Source organism: Acinonyx jubatus, chromosome E2 (assembly GCF_027475565.1).
Source record: "Acinonyx jubatus isolate Ajub_Pintada_27869175 chromosome E2, VMU_Ajub_asm_v1.0, whole genome shotgun sequence".
Classification (NCBI taxonomy): Eukaryota; Metazoa; Chordata; class Mammalia; order Carnivora; family Felidae; genus Acinonyx; species Acinonyx jubatus.
In genome coordinates, this window is record NC_069396.1 from 42,319,843 (window position 1) to 42,343,552 (window position 23,710).

General features: G+C 39.0%; 1 protein-coding gene across 4 annotated transcripts in view; it reads left to right on the plus strand.

Annotated features, from left to right (window-relative positions):
- The window catches only part of LSM14A (LSM14A mRNA processing body assembly factor), a 57,919-nt gene extending 35,352 nt beyond the window's left edge, over positions 1 to 22,567 (plus strand). Inside the window, exons 5-11 of one of the 4 annotated variants that reach the window (XM_027044922.2) lie at positions 1,544 to 1,720; positions 2,005 to 2,070; positions 4,488 to 4,670; positions 4,775 to 4,946; positions 6,318 to 6,549; positions 11,717 to 11,775; positions 12,707 to 22,567. In XM_027044922.2, coding sequence (XP_026900723.1) covers positions 1,544 to 1,720; positions 2,005 to 2,070; positions 4,488 to 4,670; positions 4,775 to 4,946; positions 6,318 to 6,549; positions 11,717 to 11,740 — 854 coding nt within the window. In that variant the 3' untranslated portion in view covers positions 11,741 to 11,775; positions 12,707 to 22,567. The remainder of the gene's footprint in view (positions 1 to 1,543; positions 1,721 to 2,004; positions 2,071 to 4,487; positions 4,671 to 4,774; positions 4,947 to 6,317; positions 6,550 to 11,716; positions 11,776 to 12,706) is intronic. The other 3 variants (XM_053211143.1, XM_027044921.2, XM_027044923.2) reach the window with 3 other exon arrangements.
- The last annotated feature ends 1,143 nt before the right edge of the window (positions 22,568 to 23,710 follow it).

Sequence of the window (23,710 nt, forward strand, 5' to 3'; positions counted from 1 at the left end):
CAAAATTAAAATACCAAGAATATTCTTTGAACTGATAAGAATGTGACGCTAGGTGAAGGGGTGTGTTTTTACTATGCTAAAACCACCTTCTGATCTTATTCCTCATGGTATGTCCAGCATTACGTGTCTTTCCCTCCGATAACGAAATTGCTGTGACTAGAAGACTAGACTTGATTGCTTTGATTGCCCCATCACTTGTAGTTCTGTAACACTTGGGAGTCACAGGATTTTTTTCTCAAAAGCCTTGATGAGACAAGTCTTGTATATTTATAAGATTATTTAATTTAGTATTGTAAAATTAAACAATAGGCTTTTCAAAAAAACCTTAGCACTTGTTTTGTAAATAAAGCCCTTTGTAAGGTGGTAAGTGATTATAGAATGTTTTCTCACAGGCCAAAACTTACACAGACTGCCATGGTTTCCCATTATAATCAGTGGGAACATTGTACTGTTCCTCTTAATGGTAAACTTTGGCATTAATGGCTGGAAATGGTGATACATATTTGTGAATGCATACTTTAGATAACCATAAACTTGGGAAGTGTTACTAATAAACGGTCCCTGAAGTATCTGGTACACAGTAACCAGTGCATTGTCAGCACTCACCGCAGTTTACCAGTGGTTGGAGCCTATGCAGATATGCACAGGTGGGTAGTAACATGTGCAGCATACTTGGAATTTTTTTTTTTTTTACATGAAATGAGCATAATTTCCTTAGAACATTTTGGTGCAATATCATGGGATATGAGGGCACCTGGAGCAGAGATTTATAGACAACATTATAGGGACAAAAAGCATGGTGGGAGCATCTGATGTTAAAGTCTTCTGTTCATACTGTGACCAGACTCTGACCTCATAAAAGGAAAAATGGAAGTTGTAAGTATAAAACCCATATTAAACAAAAACTTCCAAGAGATGTTTCAAATGACCAGAAATGAATACAGCTGCTGTGTAATTATCTGAAGGTTGTATCTGTTGCTGGCCTGAGTATTGATGTATAATTTACCTAAGGTATTAGAGGACTTGACCTGTCTAATTTTCTAATCCTTTACTTCCTTTATAATGGATTGTAATGGAGATATAAAACCTTAGGTTACAGCCTTTGGAAATAATGGCTGAGGTGTCAGTATAATCTTGTGGCTGTCATTACTCGGGAAAGCCTGCATCTGACTGCCTACAACATGATCTTTGATAGTATTCTTCAGAAATCTTGCCCAGGCAGTACTTTTTTAAAAACTTACTTAAATCTTACTCCACCAGTTAAAATACAAATAAAGTTCCAAAGGTTGGTTGGTTGGTCGGTCGTTGGGTGGTTTTGTTTTTTTGTTTTGTTTTGTTTTTTCAATGTTTCTTTACTAGCCTAGTGACCAGCCCACTAAAGATAACCAGGTTTAAACTCTGGTCTAATAAGTAGGTGAATTCAAATTTGTGCTAAAGATTTAAATTGGTAGAAATAAAACTGTAGACATTTTTGTTGAGGGTCTAGATTATTTTGAAATCCCCAGAGGATAGGGTAGTTTCTTATCTTTTGGTTACGTTTTAGGTCGTTCAAGCCCTCAGTTAGACCCTTTGAGAAAAAGCCCAACCATGGAACAAGCAGTACAGACCGCCTCGGCCCACTTACCTGCTCCAGCACCTGTTGGGAGGAGGAGCCCTGTATCAACCAGGCCTTTACCATCTACCAGCCAAAAAGCAATAGAGAATCAAGAGCACAGGCGAGGTAGAACTTTAGCTATTTACTATTCATTAATTGACTGATCCACATTTTCCATTCACCTTATTTTTCATTAAAAAGATTTACTTTATACAAATGATCCTAGAAGGTTTAAACTGAACTTGATAGATGTTCAGTCTTTCAAATTTGACTCAAAGTAGTGATGGTGGTGGGGGTATAGATTTTTTGCTTTTTGTTTTGGGTTTCTTTGTTTTTCCCATTTTTGAACTTTACAGAAGTGTTTGATTTTGTGTACTGAGCTGATTTGTGACTTTGTATATCTTTTGTAGCTGAAGTACACAAAGTTTCAAGACCAGAAAATGAGCAACTCAGAAATGATAGCAAGAGACAAATCGGTAAGTTACTTTATTCTGAAAGCCATATTCTGTGCTGCTCAGTTAGAAGGAACATTTGATGCATAATTACTTTTAAAAAATGAAAGCCTGAGTTGGTGACTATGAAGGAGTAGCACTGGGGAGTTTTATTGGGGAAACAAAACATTTCTTAATCTTGATTAGGGCACTAGTTGTGCAGATGTATTCATGTAGCAGAATGTTATAGAATTATAAAGATACACCAAAAAGTGAGTATGCACAAAAAACTGTTGAAATCGGAGTGAGATTGGTAGTATAATTATATTGTGCCAGGGTCAGTTTCCTGGTTTTTGTAAAGTAAAATAGTTAAATAAGATTTTACCATTAGATGGGAGACTATATTTTCAATTTTTTTGTGTCTAATTGTTTTAAATTACAAGTTGTTTTTTTTTTTAATGACCATTATATTTCTGGAATAAACTCTACTGGATGGTAGGCAGTTGTCTTAAAGTATATTGACTTTATCAGTCAGTAAGATTTGTATACTTACATTGTTGTATGGTTTCCTCATTTGTACTTTTGTATTCTTTTTTTACATTTTTGTGTCAGTTTCACATTAGCATTATAAAATTATTTTCAGTGTTTTCTATGCTGTTAGGAGTAAAATTATCTGTACCTTGAAGGTTTGAGGCTTTCTTAATATAATTATTTAAGCCCTGAGCTTTTTTTCTATAATTGTTGAAGAACTTTAATTTTCTTTCATGATTTTTGACTTCATATGATTGTACTCTTCTGTTTTGTAATCTATAACATTTACCCCAGATTCATTCATTTTATTAATACTTTCAAATATACTATTAGAAGATAAAGTATTATTTTAAATGTCCAAATTAAAAAATAAAAGGCAAGTTTTAACCACCTTGTTTAGATAATAATAAGAAAGTGATTTTTCACTTCAGAAAACGTATACTGTATTTCTCTTGTACGTTGCTGTATGTATTTTTGTATGTGCTATGTGCCATAGAATACAGAAGTTTTGGTTTGATTTACTACATTTCACTTTTTTTTTTATCTTGAAAGAGAGAGAACTTCTCTCTCAAAATAAGATAAATGCCACGGTGCAACTTCGGGTCAGGTCATAAATTCATAGTTTGTGAGTTTGAGACCTGCGTCGGGCTCTGGGCTCTGCACTGACAGTGCAGGGTCTGCTTGGGATTCTTGCTCTGTCCCTCCCCCACTCATGTGTTCTCTTTCTCAAAAATAAATAAATAAATCTAAATAAAAGAAAAAAAGAAGATAATTGCCACACTACCATCATTTAAAAATCATATAAAGTAATAAATAAAAGGACCTTTTACTGCCCTTAAATTCATCCCTCAAAGGTTCATTAACAGAACAGTGAATATTCTTTCAGATTGTTTTTCTTACGGTTTTACAAACAGACTACACTTAAACTTTTTTTAACACAGAAAGATTGTGCTATACTTACTTCCTGGCTTGTGGCCAAAGTGTTTTTAATAGTGAAGTTGAATGTTTTAAACATCCTGCTTATCTAGATCTAAGTGTCTGGATATGCCGCTGTGGCTTTTTGTGGTTTGTTTTCTCAAACATGGGCAATTTGCCAAACTTCAGCAAACACTGATCACAAACCTATTACTGTGCAGCCACTTTCTGATCTTTGTCAGTATTAAACATTTCACATAATTATAATCATTGAATTCATACTGCTTTATGTTGTTTCTGTTAACTCACATCAATTACTGCTCCATATTCCTCTTTTATTTTTTCTTAACTTTTCCTCTTGTGTTGTATATTTGGGTTCTCAACTTTTCACTGTCATTTATGCTACTTTGGTATTTCATTATCATATCTCATAAATCCTGTTATAATAGAGAAAGAATAGGTGCTAGAAGACTTGAATAATATGAAGACATTTAGAGGGAGAAAAGAAAGGTGAAAGAGGAAGTGGTTGGAGTGGTTGAGACCTGGTGCTTCTTTTGTGATCTGTGATGTGGAAAGAATACCTCCTACCTTGCAATTTGTGTTTATTAGTGTTCATTTATTTTTCTCATTCTAAATGTTGATTCTTATGATCCTTTCATAGAAGACTTCCTAAATTTTGAGAATTCACTATACGTTTGGCACATCGTAGGAATTAAAACTATAAGCAGAGCAAAGCCCCTCCCTCAAAGAGTATTAGAGTAATTTGGTACAGGAGCCTCCAAAATTGTTTGGTTGTACACTCTGTAAATAACATATATGAGTGTGGACCCCATAAAAATAAATTTCATGTGCGTGGTTCTCAGCCTACTATATATTAAGTGTTAGTGAAACTCCTTTTTTTTATAGATAAAAACTACAAGTACAGTGAAGTATATAGAGACTTGTAAGCATTTTTGTTGTTGACTATAATAATAGTTTCTGTCCTAAACCAGCTTATTCTTTCTTTATTGACCTAGTTCCAGGTGCTCCTTCAGCTCCAAGAAGAGGACGTGGGGGTCATCGAGGTGGCAGGGGACGATTTGGTATCCGACGAGATGGTCCAATGAAGTTTGAGAAAGACTTTGACTTTGAAAGTGCGAATGCACAATTTAACAAGGAGGAAATTGACAGAGAGTTTCATAATAAACTTAAATTGAAAGGTGAGTTTTCGTTTTTCTATTCAGAAAATGTTCTGATTTGACTTGTGAATCATGGATGTTTAATAGAAGTCTTGACTTTCTGGTATGTGCTTGTTTTTCTTTAGAAGATAAACTTGAGAAGCAGGAAAAGCCTGTAAATGGTGAAGATAAAGGAGACTCAGGAGTTGATACCCAAAACAGTGAAGGAAATGCAGATGAAGAAGATCCACTTGGACCTAATTGCTACTATGATAAAACCAAATCCTTCTTTGATAATATTTCTTGTGATGATAATAGGTACAGTCTTTTAAGCTGCTCTTATATTCTTAGCTTGAAATATGAAATGATTTCTTAGAAATTCACAAACTTTAATGAATACTTAAAGATATCTAATGACTATAATTTTTTAATGTTTTATTTTGCTAGAAGAAAATAATCCATACTAAAATTTTCAGTGATATTACCTCTTGTGAAGAAGAAATAACCATATACTTTTGTTTAGGGATGCATTCACATTTGAAAATTGGTAATTAAACCAAAAGCTAACATCTGACATCGAAGTAAGACCTTTTATTTTACTCCTCTTCAGTGTGGTTCAAATGAAGCCAGGGCCAAAAGCACTAATGTTACTTTGAAGTTTGTTGATACAGTAAAACTTTGTCATATCACAGCAAATGTGGATCCAGAAAATTGTCAGGTTAATTGAAAGATCCAGCATCACTAGTTCCAGAGTTTCTGCTACCCAAGCCACATTTTCATTCTCCTGACTATAGTTTGGTGCCACCTGGTGGCAGTTGTCTACTTCAGTGTAAACACGGATGGAGATGTTGTGATCAAAGTCCTGCGATTGTCTGGGCTGGAGCAATTTACTACAACAGCAGTAGCAATTTAATTTTTTTTGTTTATTTATTTATTTTGAGAGTGAGACAGAGAGCGAGCATGAGCAGAGGAGGGACAGAGAGAGGGAGAGAGAATCCCAAGCAGGTTCCACACTGTCGGAGCAGAGCCTGATGCAGGGCTCGATCCCACGAACCATGAGATCATGACCTGAGCTGACGCCAAGAGTTGGACACTTAACTGACTGAGCCACCCAGGCACCCCTGCAGCAGTAGCAATTTAAACACTTGCTTCAGACACCAGGTCCAGGGACTGGGCCAGGAGCATACTAGGAACTTGGGGACTTAGCTTCCTTCTTCCAGCTTCCTGAGACAGAGTCCCCTTTCCTGGCTTTGCCCTCTCTTGCATTGGGCCAAAGGGAGAGTGGAGTCAGTTGCCAATCCTATATTTGAATTCCCATTATATTGGGGGCTATTACCATGTTTGTTTTATATACTGTATTTGGAAAAAACTAATACTGGTCATATTTGCACATGAAATTTAAGAGAATATCATGAGGACATTTTGCCATGGATGGCTTGTGATGACTTAGATAAGGTGCTTGGTTTTTTATTTTTTATTTTTTTAATGTTTATTTTTGAGAGTGCACAGGGGAGGGGCAGAGAGAGGAGACAGAATCCCAAGCAGACTCCACACTGTCAGCGCAGATAAGGTGCTTATTTTTATTTGATCTTTAGGAATTACTTATCCGTAATTTGGGAATTAGTGTCACATAGTTTTGCCGGAAAATGCTCTTACGACCTGATACAGTAGAGTTTATTCTTATAACAGAGAACGGAGACCAACCTGGGCTGAGGAAAGAAGATTAAATGCCGAAACATTTGGAATCCCACTTCGTCCAAACCGTGGCCGTGGCGGTTACAGAGGCAGAGGAGGTCTTGGTTTCCGTGGTGGCCGAGGGCGTGGTGGTGGCAGAGGTGGTACCTTCACTACCCCTCGAGGATTTCGTGGTGGATTCAGAGGAGGTCGTGGGGGCAGGGAGTTTGCAGATTTTGAATACAGAGTAAGTATTGTCTGCTTTGGGGTTGGCAGGCAGTTTTATGAAATTTGGAATGTTTTTACTTTATATTGGGTGAATATTTTTAAGACATTGTATACTTCCATTTTGACTCTTCAGTGGGGGATGAGGTTGTTTATATAATTATAAGGAGCAGTAATTTCTTGGCTAATGAGTCCAAGTTTTTTTTAACTGTTTCCATTTGGAGGAAGCAAAAGATAGAAATGAGATTGGGGTGGAGGGGTCTTTTTTATTATAGAACCATGGTTTTAGATTTCATGGATAGTAAAATTTCCCCCCCAAAATAAAAAATGTATTAGAGATAGGCTTAGGATTTTTTTTTTTTTTTTTTTGGAGGCATGGGGGATTGCTAAAGAAATTATACCAAAAAAAGACTGTATAATGTCACCTTAATTTCATATTATGGAGTGTGCTTTAACATCAAAAGAGTCTAGGAAGCACATACTCCAGAGTGGAAAGCATTCATAGCAGCCAACATTTATATAGAATTTTACATGTACTAGGCATTGTTCTAAATGTTTTTTGTGTATTAACTCACTTAAACCTCACATGAACTCTGTAAGATAGTACTATTCTTACCGCCATTTTACAGATGAAGAAATAGGTATTGAGATAGTAAATACCTTGTCCAAGTTCAGCTAGTAAGTGATGCTTCAGGGTCTCAAGCCTTGTAAGTTTGTTTCTGAGTCAGTACCCTTAATTTAGTTTTGTGGAAAATTCAACTATGTTTTCCCTGGTTTTCTTATTTTACCTTGGTCTTGAAAATACTGTGATATGTTGGTATTTGCAAACTGCTGCTAGAAAACTATATAGCTCTGTATAGTATTGTTTATATATATAATTAATTTATTTAAAGGAGTCTGTCAATTAAGTCAGTGTCGCTTCCTAGTTTATTGATTTTTAGGTTTAGTAGAGAGGAACTTTATATAATCACAGAAGGGATCAAAATCACCTTATAAAGAGATCTAAGAGTTGCACAGGACAGCTGGAAACAAAAAGACTTACTGGCAGGAGTTTCACTGTCCATTATTTGAACTGGACATTGTTGAGATCCTTCTTGAAGGATCAGTGTTAGTGGCTTTTGGGTCTGGTCTGTTAACTTTGACACCTCTGATACTGTATCATCCAGCCAAGACTGCTGAAAATTAGCCTCAGTTCATTAGCTCAGGCTATCCAGCACTGGTAACCTGGTGCAGCTACAGGACTTGTAACTTGGAAAGTTGCCGTTCTGGCTGGGGAGACTGTGTCTTAGGAGTTATAGAATGCCATTTGCTTGTCACTATTAAGGTTCTTGCCAGTGACCTTTTGCTTACAGAGGTCAGTAGCCTTTTCACAAATATTTGCCCTGAACTCCTCTGCAATATTTGACACTGACAACCACTGACCCAACTTAGAAACTTTCTTCCTAGTTTTTTTTTTAAATACTGTTATTTGGGGTCTTTTTGATTTGTTTTTTTTCTTTTTAAAAAATAACACATATTCCAGGGCACCTGGCTGGTCAGTCAGTGGAGTATGAGTCTTGACCTCGGGGTTGTGAATTTAAGCCCTACATCGAGTGTAGATACTACTTTTTTCTTTTTGTTTTAATCTTTAAAAACAATTTTTTTTTTTTTTTTTTTTGCTTTTCAATATCTTACTCAGAAAAGATTATAAGCATTGAGGCAAGTTTTCGTTTTAAAATGGAATACAATGTAAAAAAAAATTTTTTTAATGTTTATTTTTTGAGAAAGAGACAGAGAGAGAGACAGAGACAGAGCATGAGCGGGGAAGGGGCAGAGAGAAGGAGACACAGAATCTGAAGCAGGCTCCAGGCTCTGATCTGGCAGCACACGGCCTGACGTGGAGCTCGAACTCACGAACCGGGAGATCATGACCTGAGCTGAAGTCGGACGCTTAACCGACTGAGCCACCCAGGCACCCCAAGTGTAGCTATTACTTAAAAATAAAATATTATTTAATAAAATCTTTAGAAAATAATAATAACGTGTTCCTCACCACAGCCAGGCACTTCATGATCTGACTGCTTCTTCAGGTCATAAGTCTTATACTGGCTCTGGTCTTTTTTGCCAGTGGGACTCACCTTTTCTTTATTCACTCTGCTGCAGATATGTGGACCTTCTTGCTCTTGTTCAGTGCCAAACTTACAACTATCTCAGGACCTTTTCACCCATTCCTTCTGCCCAGAATGTTCAGTTTGCTCCTTGTAAGCATTTGTGCTCATGCTTGGGCTCCTGCTTCCTCTCCCTTCTTTCTTTTTCCTCTCCCTTCCCCTTTCTTTCCTCCTCTCCTTTGTGAACGTGTTGATTCATCGCTTTTAATTGGTTTTTCACCTAGGACTTTCTGTGCTTCTACCTGCATTTCTCTGTCTTTATGTGCTTTATGTCCTGTGACCAACTTAAACTTAACCTTCCTCAAATGCCCTTATCATCTTCTAGCCTTTCCATCGTCTCCGCACAGCCTCCTCCCAGTGTCTGCATTGGCTAATGGTGTGTCACTCTTTTCATCTCCCAGGCAGTATAGCCCATGTCCGCATTACCACATTCATTCCTGTGAGCTGTCCCTGCCAGCTACCATAACAACTCACTGATTGGTCTTCAGACATTCAGTCTCTTCTTTACCTCACTTCAGGCATGTCAGTTACCTGTTGAAGAACCTATGACACCTTCTTGTTGAAGACCACATTGAGTCAGCTTGGTTTGAGAAAAAGTACATTTAAATTAAACTTGGATCCCAATGAGGATTTTAGTGATTGTTGCTAGTGTGACCTCAGTTGAGTCGTCAAACCTTTCAGGCCCTCAGTTTTCACATTGTGGAAAGAGAGTTAACACAGTTTTATCTCCTATACACCTTCTAAAGATCATTAAAGTTTCAGAGTTGGAAAAGATTTGAGAGGTCTGAGCTCTTGGCCAAGCCATGAGTCCTGAAGTATCCCTGTTAAGGAGCTGGCAGCTTACTTTTTCTAAGAGCATCCATCCTACCTCAGGAATGGTCTTAATTGTTACAATTTTACAATGTGAGTGAAGATTTTTTTCCCCTGTATCCTCACCCTGTTAGTTTAACTCTACCCTTGTAAAAGTACAGAATATACATAATTGTCCTAATAATTTGGCAGATATTTGAAAAAAGAGCTGTCATGTTGTCTGTAAGATTGAACTATTATTTCCCTTTATCTGAACAGTCATCCATAAACTGTTGATTAACTGCTGGGTGCACAGTACATACATTTATGAATACAAACATTTTTTGAAGCTCTGTCTCACTCTTTGGTCACTTTGAGCCTTCAGTTAAATCCCCTGTCACATACATTGCAGAATTAGAATGCACTGTAGAAGTTATCTGCATGAGTCTTTATCCACATTAGTGTATCCTTGACAAATAGTCCAGCCTCTGCTTGAGTGTTTCAAGGGGTGATAGATTGACCGGACCCTAGGTATTGCCCTGATGACAAGAAGGTTCAAATGTGACCTTGTACTGTCTGCTCTTCGTACTCTGTGAGGATCCTGCTAATGTATCCAGCCCCATTTCTCATTACCCTTCAAGCTGTCTGGTTCAAGCAGTTTGACTCGTGGTCATCACTTGTATACACTGTCCTTGATTCCAACACTGACCTCATTCCTTGACCAAATACATTGAATTCATATATGCCGTGCACTAGCCTGGATGTTAGTGTAAGCAAAACAGATGCAGCCCTAGCCTTCTTGTGTTTTAGTCCAATGTAGAGATAGACACAGCTGAAAGTCAAGGGGTCCCTTTCACACCCTTCACAGTCTTGTCCAAGGTATGCTCTGTCTTCGGAAACTTCTCTTCCTTCCTCCACAGATTTCTTCCTTTTCTGACCTCTTGTGGTATCTGCTTTCATTGGCACACATTTTAACACTCATTTTCCATATTTCATGTGTTTTGTTCTGCATCGCCAGCTAGATGGGAGTCTCTTGGCAATTAGTGAATATGTATTTTACTTTCATTTCCACCAATGGACATGGAACCATAGTGGGCTTGAAGTAAATGCTCAGCATGCTGGTTAGGAATACACTATTTCAGCCTTCAGTAAGGTAGAAGGTCCATCAGTGTGGCTAGCCCTTGATTGCCCATTCCAAAGTTGCATGACCCTTATGTCTGCCACTAGAGCAGTGACCTTCTCTGCATTCTATGCCTTCTAAATCATATCACGTGGCAGAAATAGTGATCACTATTACATAAAGGAGATTTACTTTCAAGGATTAAACTTGTTTCTAAAACAACATCTAATACTTCTCATAAATGGATGTCAGTGGCATTTGCAGCAGCCTTTATGTAATGGGTTGGCTTTGTTCTTTGTGCTCTATTGGCATGAATCATTAGTTTTGAGGTGTACATAAGCAAGTGGTTGTTTAATGAAAACATGGGCAAAGCAGAATTGTAGATTTTTAGAACTCCCTTAAAGTATCAGCTGAACTGTAGGCTCTCTCTCACCCTACCCCCAACAGATAGTTAGGAAACCAAGGACCCAGAGAGGTTAACTTTTTTTTTTTTTTTTATGTTTTTAATGTTTATTTTTGAGAGACAGAGGACAAGTTGGAGAGGGGCAGAGAGAGAGGGAGACACAGAATCTGAAGCTGGCTCCAGGCTCCGAGCTGTCAGCACAGAGCCCGACACGGAGCTCGAACTCACAAACTGTAAGATCATGACCTGAGCTGAAGTCAGTCGCTTAACGGACTGAGCCACCCAGGCGCCCCAAGGTTAACTCTCTTGATATGGATACAAGCTAATAAAGCCAAAACTTCCTCTCGTTGACTTCTAGCCCAGTTTTCCTCAAGGATAATGTTAGAAACATAAACTTGTGCTGAGCTTGGTCCTTTGATGCTTTGTGGGGGTGGAGGGCAAGGAGATCAGGTTGGGTGTAATAAGAGTATAGTCTGCTCTTATTTTATATGCTGCTTCTAAGATGGTTAAGCCACCATGGCAGGTAAGACAGATTACTTTCCGTTTGAGTCTGTTTTTTCAGATAGGGTCCAGAGACAAAGAGGTAACCAAAATGACTCAGCATGGTACTCTCTCTCCCTTCCCCCCTTTTATTTTCTCCCCTCCCTCCCTCTATTTCTCTGTATCCCCCTCCTCTTCCCTTCTCTCTCTCTCTCTCTCTCTTTTGCTTTCTTTTTTTTTTACCTTTCAGAAAACCACAGCTTTTGGACCCTAAAATAGGTCTGGATTGATCGTACAGCTTTCTGAAAGGTAAAAAAAAAAAATGGGGGCGTGTGAAGGTTGGCTTTGGTGGGGGACAGTGGGGTGGGATTATCTTCAGTTTATTTCTTTCTGTACCAGTTTACACCATGCCATATGTATTCCAGTTTAATGACGTTGTACAAATGGTTTGGTGCCCGTATACACAGATAAAGTTAAATCTTTAACATAGGAAATAGTGTATTTCTAACAGGATGAAAATCAGCAGTTAAAATCAGGTATGTGGTAACAACTAGTCCTGAGGAAAACAGACCCCTGGCTCTGATGTTATATACAAGACTTTAGATTAGGATTCGTCTCACTAGGAAGCTAGAGACTGACATTTTTGTTTTTTCCATGGTTACTTTTTAAAAATTACCCTGTCAGCTTGCTGATTTGCAGAACTTATTTGAAATTTAAAAGTTACCGTTTTAAAATGAATTTCTAAATCATTGCTTTCTCCTTGCATGAAACTTTGGAGAGAAATGTTATTTTACTGTCTGGATATTTTATTGCTTAGTAAGGACATCAGAGACTTAGGGATTTTATTAATCTTTTTCCAGAGTACGTTGTCAGTTATATTCGATGACCTTGGCTAACTGTGTTGAAAGTTTAAGTTCTATCATTGTGTTTAAAAATAATTAGGATGCAAACAAAGATAGTAAGGTATGCCTATATCTTAGGGGGCCTTCTTGCTGGAACCAGCCCACACCATGACTGCTTTAACCTCCACTAACTGGAAAATGCAGTTAACAAATAATGAGCTACTGCTGGGTGTGTGGAAGTTATAAAATGTTTTCTGGAAATTAGTGAAAAGATTTATACATGAAAGGAAAAGGAGGGTATATTTAAAAGTAATGGGAAATATACTTAAGTAAATTAGAAAGAAATACTAATAAACCAATCATGTGAAACATGAGCTAATTTTTTTTTTCCTTTTTAGAAAGACAACAAAGTTGCTGCATAGTCTACAGACAAGTCTTTGAAAGTAGGTGAATTTCTAGCTCTTCATGGTCCTGAGAATTGGTTCCGGTCTTTGAGAAGAAGGAAGAGGTGAATCCGCTGTATATTTGTCACCAGCACTGGGTGTTTGTTTGTGTGTTTTTTTCTGCTTAATTTCAAAGATCCAATGCATTTACTTTGGGGGGGAGGGAGGGGGCGGGAAGGCTCATCTTAAAAAATGAGCATTAAATATATTTGGAATAGCAGAAGGTTAAGTAATTTCTTATGTATAGTTAAACTACAACAGTACTTCAGTGGGACTTATAAGTATTTTTTCATCACTGAAAGGATTTTTCTTATCACTAAATTGTATTTGGCAATGATTGTAAGTTGCCTGCAGATAGGGCCGTGATACTGTGTTTTGAGCCACAGAAGGTTGTGTGTGTGTGTGTGTGTGTGTGTGTGTGTGTGTGTGTGTGTGTGTATCTTTCTCTCTTTGTTTCTTTCTTTTTGGAAATCCTGTAATATCCCTTTTGAGGTAGCTTATTTCGTCAATTAATTAGGGTGCTGGATGGTAGAGAATTTTGTCAGTCAACTATGTAAACACAGTAAATACTGTTTCTTAGGCAAAGGTAACTTTTTTATATAGTTGTAAAATTCCATTATATTCCATTGCCAAAGAAACATTAAGAACTTTGTATAGCTGTATAAAAAGCAACTAATTTTTTAAAGAATAAACATTTTAAAGTCAGCAAACATACTGTGTCCTTGCAGAAGTTGATGTGCTGAGGAGCAGAGCTATGGGTGGTGGGTCTTTTTTCATAGTTTTCCAGGCTTGAGATTTCTGATTTTGATTTTTTTTTTTTTTTTTTTAATGTTTGGAACACAAATGAAGATTTGATACATTTCTTCCATTACCTGAAAAGGATAAATTGCTCATACTCATTGTAAGAACTTCATTTTATAACAAATGGCATATCACAGGATTTGTCCAAATAATAAATATTTTCAGTATATGAATGTAAATAATCATAGATAAGAATGTACTTAGCTGTATTTTCAAATAAGCACCCTCCCCTTTTTTAAGACAATAAAACTGGGCATCAATTAACCTGTTCTTCCAGATATGCCTGGAATTTTATTGTAATACCTTGATTCATTCCATTATATTTCAAGAGGATTCAGAGTGTTAGATATTATTTTGGCAACCTGTAAGATATCCTAACACTGGTCCTTGGGCCCGTGGCCCACAAATGACTCAGTAATAGAGTTCATTGCTAATTATAAATCACTAGTAAATCTTTTTGATATTTTAAGCTATAGTGGGGGAAAAAATATGGCCATTTTTGTGTTTTTATGAAGGCCATAGAATAAAGGGATCCAAAGATTTAAATATTTTTATCTATTTTGATTTTTGTTAACTTTGTCCTTAAAGTATTCAATAGTGATAAAGATGTGGAAAACTGCACTGTAGGGGAATTGGAATATTAAAGATGGTTGATATTTTTAATTTTAATTTTATATCTTTTGTATAGCTACACGGAAATGTTTTGTAATTTGGTTTCGTTACTGAGGTCCAGTTCTTGCCAGCCATAGTTTAGGTAATATTGCTTAATACTGTTTGCTTGCATGTTAACAACAAAACCTTTTGGAGGACCCACAAATCATGATATTGAACACATTTCTGAAGCATTCTGAACATCAAAGCAAATGCTATGACAGTACCTATGTAGATTGTTTGAGATGTCCCGGGCCAATTCCAAGAAAAGCTGTAAATACCAGCTCTACATGCTTTGAAAGTATGCATTCGTGTGTTTTCCAAGGCCTCTGGGTCACTGACTAAGGCATTTTTTGCCCCAGTAAAAACTGGCCGCATGGCATACCTGCAGTGCACCTCACAATATTAAAGCAAGGTTTTTATTCTAAGACAGAATAAAACTGGTAAATAAAAAATGTTCGTCAAAGTTCTTTCTCTTAAAATAATAATGTCATAATAGAGAGAAACAATGAAAGACATCTTTTAAGTATAAGAATGGAGTTATGGTTATGTTTATATTCTCTAAAATAACTAAATTAATTTCCAACACTTTTCCTAAGACTAATTTATTGTTATAGGTAAAGCTAGAAGCTCTGTTCTCCCCCACTAGAGTGTGGAGTGTTCTTGAGTTACAGTCCCTATCTTGAGAAGACTAAGCCAGCCAGGCACAGGCCAGGCTGGAAGCCTCAGGCTAAAATGCTTCCTCTGTGGGCAGGCAAGTGTGAAAGAGAAGAGAGGGAAGGCTGACTCCTAAACTCATTTGTTGGATAGACCATTTCTTCCCCCCGAAAAGCAGGACTTATTGTAGGGGGTAGGGAGAGAGGTCAGGAATGTTAATCCAGCTCAGTGGCTCTTAATCACGGATTGAACTGATAACCAGAGAGCATTTAGAGGAGTATGAGGGGATGTGTTTTGGTTGTCACAGTGACCAGGGACCACCACTGGCATTTAAGAGCAAGGGCCAAGGATTGCAAAATCCTACACCATACTGGACAATGCCACATAGTCAGCTATCCAGCCCAAAGTCCAACGGTGACCCTTCCATTCTGAGAAACACTGGCTGAGTTCCCTCCACATGAAAAGACAGTGAGTAGGGAATTCATTCTTCTCCCTTCCCCAAAATCTTTAAAAACGTTTACTGAAAACATGGTCTTCACATGGACTATGAAAGATCGAGGTATAAAGGGACCTTACTTCCAGTGGCACAATGTTTTGGAAACCCATTATCACAGGAATTACCACTTCATCCTGGTCTCTTTCAAGAAATGTTCACAAATCTCTTCTCCAAATCAGCTGAGGAACATTTTAAAGTACAAATTCCCATGCCCACATCTGGAGAGTCTGAGTCCGAAGTTCTACAGAGGAGCCTGGGCATCAGGCTATGTCCCCCAGGTAGTTCTGATCACAGGATTAGAAAAACAGCTTTAAAACAGCACAGCCAGAGGCACCTACCTGGGTAGCTCATTCAGTTGAGTGTCCAAGTCTTGATCTTGGTTCAGGTCTTGATCTCAGGGTCATAAGTTCAAGCCCCATGTTGGGCTTTTGCACTGGGTGTGGAGCCTACTTAATTAAAAAACCAAACAAACAAACAAACAAATATATATATATATTTACTCGCACACATACTCACACACATATGCACACAGCACAGCTCATCTAATCCAGCCCCCTCCTTAAAGGGCCTTGGTAAAGTTTTCACAGTAGGATTATTTTACCATTTCTCCATCCTCTCAAATCTAGTACATCTTGGTTGTAACTGGGGCAGGAAGAGGGGGGAAGGACTAAGAGTCAGGAGGGAGCATTTCTGCAGGACAGAATCCAGGGAAAAACAGGGAGACAGAGACTCAAGTTTCCTATGGGTTTGGCTGATTTGAGTGCTGAGACTTGGTTTTTTATTCCTAGCATACAGGAAAAGGGTGTGGGTTGTTTCTGTGTCTCAGTTTTACATGGCTGTTGTCCCTGTCTCTGTGGGTTATCTGTCTGAAAGAGAAGCTGCACCTTTCGCAAGGCCATGCTAATCACTCAGATCTAATTATGTCCAGATTCTAGGATCCCCCTGCCCTATTATTAGTTCAGAGCTGGTTTAATTTGTGACTGTGGGGAGAGGTCACAGGATAGAGTAAGCAAGGTGAGTGATCTCTCTTTAGGGCCTTACGTGTCACCAATTTGCTTACTTAAACCATTTTGACTGTGGGTTTGTTTTTTGTTTTTTAATTATTTTTGAGAGAGAGAGAGAACACACGCAGGAGTGGGGGAAGAGCAGAGAGAGAGAGAAACAGAATCCGAAGCAGGCTCCAGGCTCTGAGCTGTCAGCACAGAGCCCGACGCAGGGCTCGAACTCATGAGCCGTGAGATCATGACCTGAGCTGAAGTTGGATGCTTAACCAACTGAACCACCCAGGAGCCCCTTGACTGTGTTTTTAAAAGACAACAGGTTTTATTTGTACATTGGAAGCCAATAGGGAAGTAAAGTAGCACCATTAATCTGTGAATCTAAGATACTAAATCAGGCTTTGCTCAGAGCAGACTGCCCTAGCTTCTCCCAAGATGGAGACACAGGGATAACTTCTTGGAAGAGGTATTCCCTGACTAGCAAGGAGTTGGTCAAGTTAGGGAAGCAAGGGAGGTGTAGCTTTGAGCAGCAGGGGCTTGGCGGCCCGTGGCAGCCAGGCAGCCAGGTAGTGTGTGCACTGGGTAGCTAGAGGTGCAGGTCCCAGGCATTGCTCTTGGGGTAATCCCAAACTTCTGAGGAGGTGTGATGGCAAAGGTTCTTCCTGTATTTTTCAGAGCCAGTGTTAGTAAAAGCAAGTTTGTGGTTTTGAGACATTTATAAATCTGGCTTCAGGAGCACGTGGTGAGACTATGAATCTAATGTGGTTTCTGTTCTCAGTGATGGTGCAGAGCTATGAGCCAGTGGTGTGGGTGTCCTTTAAATTTCAGGTCGGTTCATATTTAACGAACTTGGCTGACTGATTAAAATGTTTTCAGGTTTAGCTCACAAACGGATCAGAATAGACCTGAATCTAATTCTAGTTCATAATGAATGTTGATTTTAAGGAAATGCTTTAATGTGCACTGATGTCCATGTTGTGGTTTATAAAGAAACAAAGTAGCACTATGAGGCAAAAGCATATTTCAGTTCAATAATAAGGCTTTCTTAAAGTGACTCTCCCGTTTAGGAAGTCTTGCTTTTGCCCCCAGACTGAAGAGTAGTCTGAGAGTGCAAGGAAAGAGCAAAGAATACCAGTCTTGAGGGAGTGTGAGAAACTTGGGCCCAGGCGACATTGTGATGAATTCCAGTGAATGGTTTTCAGTCCTCCCGGTACAGAGGACAGGAACATGTTTACTAGATGTCTGGAGTGTGCCCCTGTAATCCTAGTGCTCACCTAATCCGGGTAATCCTCCAGTGCTAGCCTCACATAGGATTGCTGATGAGAATGCAGATCCCAACATTGCAGTTCAGGGTTTTGCTTGTGCCGAAATTGTTTTGTAAATTTTTTTCTTTATGGGTTAGTTGGGTGTTGGTTATCACTTGCTCCCTCCCCAGTGTTTAGTAGCATTGCTTTGTCCAGGGTGGGTATGTGGAACCTTGCAGGTTGCAGTTTATAAAATGGAATTAGGTGTTGTTTTGTTTTATGTCTATAAAAGTAATACATTTAAAAAGATTGTAGGCAGTATGGGGCACCTGGCTGGCTCAGTTGGTAGAGCATGCAACTCTTGAACTTGGGGTTGTGAGTTCAAGCCCCGTGCTGGGCTTACTTAAAAAAATAAAAAAAGAAAGAATGCAGGCAGTATGGAAATGGTTTCTAAAAATAGGTAAAGGAAAAGAAGAAAAGAAAATTTACAGTCCCACCACCCAGAGCTAACCATCATCAACACTATTTGGGCATGTTCTGCCTGGCATTATTCTACAGCCATGTGCTTTTCAGCAAAAATGGATTCATAGTGTACGTACTATGGTGAAACTTGCTGTTGTCACTTAATATATTGAGCAGTACTGTTTTAGTTTTGAAGTATAATATACACACAGAATAGTATATGTATCAGTAATTGTAAATTGCACCCAGCTCAAGATTCAGAGTATTAATATTTCCCCATAAGCCCCCCTACAGCTCCCTTCCAGTAGCCCCTTGCCCCCTCAGGAGTAACTACTATCCTGACTTCTACCAGCATAGATGGCTTTTGCTTTTTTGTGTTCTTTATATAAATGGAATTATACAGTATGTATACTCTTTTTGTGCTTAGCTTCTTTGCTCAACATTGTGGGATTAGTCCATATTGTTGCATTTGGCTGTGAGGTTTTCATTGCAGCATGATACTCCATTGTGTTAACAGACCACTGTTTAGCCATTCTACCATTGATACTACATTTGGGTGATTTCTAGCTTTTGATTGTTAAAATAATGCTAGCACTGCTTTTCCTCTGCAAGAGAAGGCAGAGCTGGAGTAGGTGAGTGGAGCACTGATTTACCTTCTAGTGGACTTAGAGTATGATGAAAGATGGTAGTGCCCAGCTATGGTGCCACTCCACACCAGCACACTGATTTGTTACTAACCATAAAGTACCAGAAAACCCTGATGTACTATAGATGTAGACATAGATAGATGTTTATATTAGAGCAGATGCAGGGTTTATCCTCCTCTGTGCATAGCCTTTGTCCGTTAAGGACACTGCTTCCCAAAGCAACCTTCCCATGGGGACACTAGAGTATTTCTTGCCCTGCAAACCAGTGTTCAGGATGTGATCTTGGTGTCCTTGTTCTTCCACTCCTGGTTGAAACCCCTCCTTATTTTATTGAGGCTTATGTGATCATCTCACCGTCTGATTACTACCCATTCTCTTGAAAAATCTGTCACTTGTCTTCCCCTTCCTCTACATTTCTCTCCTTCCAAGTGACCAGCTTCAGTGTGGTTTACCCATCTGTATTGAGAGACCCCAGGATAATCATAATCATGGCTGTGATTTCTTAACATCAAAAGGATGCAAAGCAAAATTAGCAAAGGGAAAAGACACATAGGCAAAGTCTGGAGGAAACCAGGCTCAAACTTTCAGAGGGGATTTTGAACTGAAATCACACAGGATGTATTTCATTCCCCCAGCAACAAGTTGTTAGAACACGTGAGGAATGTATCAGGGAAGCTCATTAGAGACTTGGTGTCCATGATTTTGATTGGGGACTGGCTATGTAAGCACCATCTGCTTGGCACATACCCAAGTCCCAGAATGCCAGAAGTAAAGCACAATTAAACCATATTGATTGTCCACACAGTTTAGGCACGGTGAGCTACTCTTACCAGTTCTGGGAATGGTGGAAACCCTCCTGAAATCCAAGTTTCCAGTTTCCATGTATCAGTGAAGGGCCAACTTGTAAGCAGGCCTTATAAAGGATAGCAGTCAGGCCTGCTATGTTAACTCTCCTGGGCCCATCCCACACGCTGGTTCCTGTTCCTTGACCTGTGACCTTTTCCTCTTATCCTCCATCTCCCACCCAAAGCTGTGGACAAACCCGGACCTTGTACATCAACATCAGTTGCGTCACTTCTGAATCATGGATTTAGACAACCACACTGATCTTCCAACTGGCTTAGTCAGGAAATAACTGTAGGGGCACCTGGCTGGTTCAGTCAGCCATCATGTGACTGTTGATCTCAGAGTTGTGAGTTAGAGCCCCACATGGGGTGTAGAGATTACTTAAAAAAATAAAATATTTAATAAAAAATTAAAAAATATATATACAGTGACCTAACCACTCCCTTGCTCAGTAACTGTTCTTAGGCTGGTGCAAATGTCCAGGTCCAAGATCTTTCTACTTTGGATTCATATAGCTCCCTCCTTTCTTTTGCTTTCCCCACCACCATCTCCAGCCAGCCTAGACTCCACGATCCATCATTTATCTTGCAAATACCCTAAATTTCCCTCCTCCTTTCCTGAGCTTCTTATGGTCCTGCCTAAAGGAACTTCTACTCTGAAAGCATCCATCTTTAACATTGTTAGTATTCACCCAGAGGGTTGAGTCCTGCGGAAGAGAATCACAATTGAGTAAATTAGTGCCACTGTAAATCTCATTACCACTTTCTACTGGGCTCTCAGCATTGCCAGCAAAACGGGGTACTTTTCTTTAATCACCTTTTTACAGTCAACAAAAGGCCTTGCCATCTATTTCAAAGAGAAATTAGAGGACATGATGGAAACTACTCCAGATACTTACCACACTCTCAACCAACTCCATCTGTATCCAGTCTTTTCCTGGCGGCCCTATAAAAAAAGAAAAAACAAAAAACACCTATCAACAAACTGCATGTGCTCTGGCTCCCTAACTCCTATCATTCCAGACATAAAATATTGATTTACCTTACTTCTTTCTCTGCCTGTATCTTCAACATCTTTCTTGATAAGGGCTCCTTTCATTTGTATTTAATTGTATTAGCATACTATATCCTATTAATGTGTTAATATTCATATATATTAATATATAATTGTGAATATGTAGCATATTTATTGTTACTCCTTTTTTTAAAGAAATTGATGCTTGAACGTGGATGGAACTGAAGGGTATTATGCTAAGTGAAATAAGTCAGAGAAAGACAGATACATGTTTTCACTCACGTGGAACTTGAGGAACTTAACAGAAGACCATGGGGGAAAGGAAGGGGGGAAATAGTTACAAACAGAGAGGGAGGGAGGCAGACAATAAGAGAATCTTAAATACAGAGAATAAACAGAGTTGGGGGGGGTGGGGGTGAGGGGAATGGGTGATGGGCATTGAGGAGGGCACTTGTGGGGATGAGTACTGGGTGTTGTATGTAAGCGATGAATCACAGGACTCTACCCCCAAAACCAAGAGCACACTGTATGCACTATGTTAGCCAACTTGACAATAAATTATATTAAAAAATAAAAATAAATAGAAAGAAAGAAAATAAATTTATACTTGAATTCTACATCCACCCAGCCCCTACCTACTTCTTTAACTGACAAGATGCCCAATCTCCCTTTCACTTAACCCACTTGATCTACTCCACTAAAACAGTTTTTGGTAAGATCACCATTGATCTCTAGTGAGCCTTTCCAGTTTTCCTTTCATACTTGCTTTACAGAAGTGTTGTGTACACCTGAACTCTTCCTTCTTGAAGTATTCTTATCTTCCTGGCTGCCATATTATCTGCTCCTCCTACCTTCTTCAGTGGCTACTCCTCAGTCTCTTACCGGATCCTCCACCACCCCATTTTGAAATAACAGTGCTCCTTAGAGTTTTACTTTGCCTTTTTTCTGTTTTTTAAGCTGCATTCTCTCTGGCCTCAGCTTCTATGGCCTTTATATGAAGTTATTCTCAGATTCACATACCTGGTATAGATCTCTTTTCTGAGTCTAGATCAGACTTCTTGTTACCTGTACTTGAAGGTCTTAATAATAGCCTGTCACATTCAGTGTCCCCAAACCGAAGTGATCTCCCCTCTACTTTTCTTCCAGTGTTCTTGATCCCAGTATGTAGCAGTGCCAGCTACTAACCTGCATGCCAGAAATCTGGCAGTCATCTTTGACACTCCCATTTTCCTTCAGTTCTGTACCACCATCACACCCATTACCAAGTCCTGTCAACTCTACTTCCTAATACCTCTTTAAAAAAAAAATTGTTTTGATAAGAGGTATGGGTGTGTGTGCATGCGCGTGCACACGTATGTGTTTTGGTTTAAATCAGAAAGGATTTTAATGAAAGGCAGTAATCATGCTCACAGTCTTATGCCTTCCTACCTCTGGTCTTCTGTTTTTAGTTTTGCTGATTTTCTATGGAAAATGGGAAAGAATTTGTTTATTCAACAAATATTTATTGAGTCCTTACTGTGGAAGAGATACAGTTGCAATTGCAGAGTAAGCAGCAGTGAACAAAACAAACCTGGCCCTTATTGGGGCTTGTTTTCTATTGTGAAAAGACAGAATAAATGAATAAAATATGTAATATGTTAAGATGATTAAGTGCTATGAAGAAAAGAGCTAAGAAAAGGTACATGGACTAGAGGAGGCATTGCTGCTTCCAATTTAAAATAGGTTGGGGGGGGGGGGGTGCCTGGCTGGCCTAGTCAATGGAACATGCAACTCTTGATATCAGGGTTGTGAGTTTGAGCCCCACATTGGGTGTAGAGATTAATTAAAAGTCTTTTAAGTAGATATGGGGCCCCTGGCCAGTTAAGCATCCGACTTCAGCTCAGGTCATGGTCTCACAGATCATGAGTTCAAGCCCTGCATCAGGCTCCATGGTGATGGCGCAGAACCTGCTTAGGCTTCTCTCTCTCTTCTCCTCCACGCACTCATTCTCTCTCTCTCTCTCTCAAAATGAATAAACTTTAAAAAAAATCTTTTAAGGGGCGCCTGGATGGCTCAGTCGGTTGGGTGTCCAACTTTGGCTCGGGTCATGATCTCACTGTCCGTGGGTTCGAGCCCCACATCAGGCTCCGTGCTGACAGCTCGGAGCCTGGAGCCTGCTTCGGATTCTGTGTCTCCCTCTCTCTCTCTGCACCTCCCCCACTCACACTCTGTCTCTGTCTCAAAAAAAAAAAAAATCTTTTAAGTAAATAAATAGGTTAGGGAAGCTGACATTTGAGAGATGAGTCAAGAAGGTGATTAGATACTCAAGGAGAAGAAATTGTAGCTGCAAAGACCCTGAAGCAGGAGTGAACCTTGTATGACTGGGGTGGAGCAAAGGAGGAGAGTAGTAGAATATGATAGAGAGTAAGTGGAGGCCAGGTAGAGAAGAAGCAGCAGAGTGTGGTGTAATGATTGTCATTTATTGTGAGGTAGAAGCAGTTGTAGGGTTTTGAACAGAAGAAACAATCTGTGGAAATACAAACTGGTGCAGCCACTCTGGAAAACAGTATGGAGGTTCCTCACAATAAAAATAGAACTACACTACAACCCAGCAATTGGACTACAAAGTATTTATCCAAAGAATACAGCAGTGCTGTTTTGAAGGGGCACGTCCACCCCAATGTTTATAGCAGCGCTATCAACAATAGCCAAAGTATGGAAAGAGCCCAAATGAGTGGATAAAGAAGATGTGGTGTGTGTGTGTGTATATATATATACGTATATACATATGTATATATATGTATATATATATATACATATGTATATACGTATATATATATACACACACATGCGTGCACGCGCACAATGGAATATTACTCGGCAATAAAAAAGAATGGAATCTTGCCATTTGCAACAATGTGGATGGAACTAGAGTGTAGTATGCTAAACAAAATGGGCAAGGGGCATTGAGGAGGGCACTTGTTGGGATGGGCACTGAGTGTTATATGTATGTAATGAACCACTGGATTCTACTCCTGAAATCATTATTGCACTATATGCTAACTTGGATGTAAATTTTTAAAAATTGAAAACAAATTTTTTAAGTACAATAAAATTTAAAAAAATAAAATTTTAAAATTTAAAAAAAGAGTGGCAATCTGACT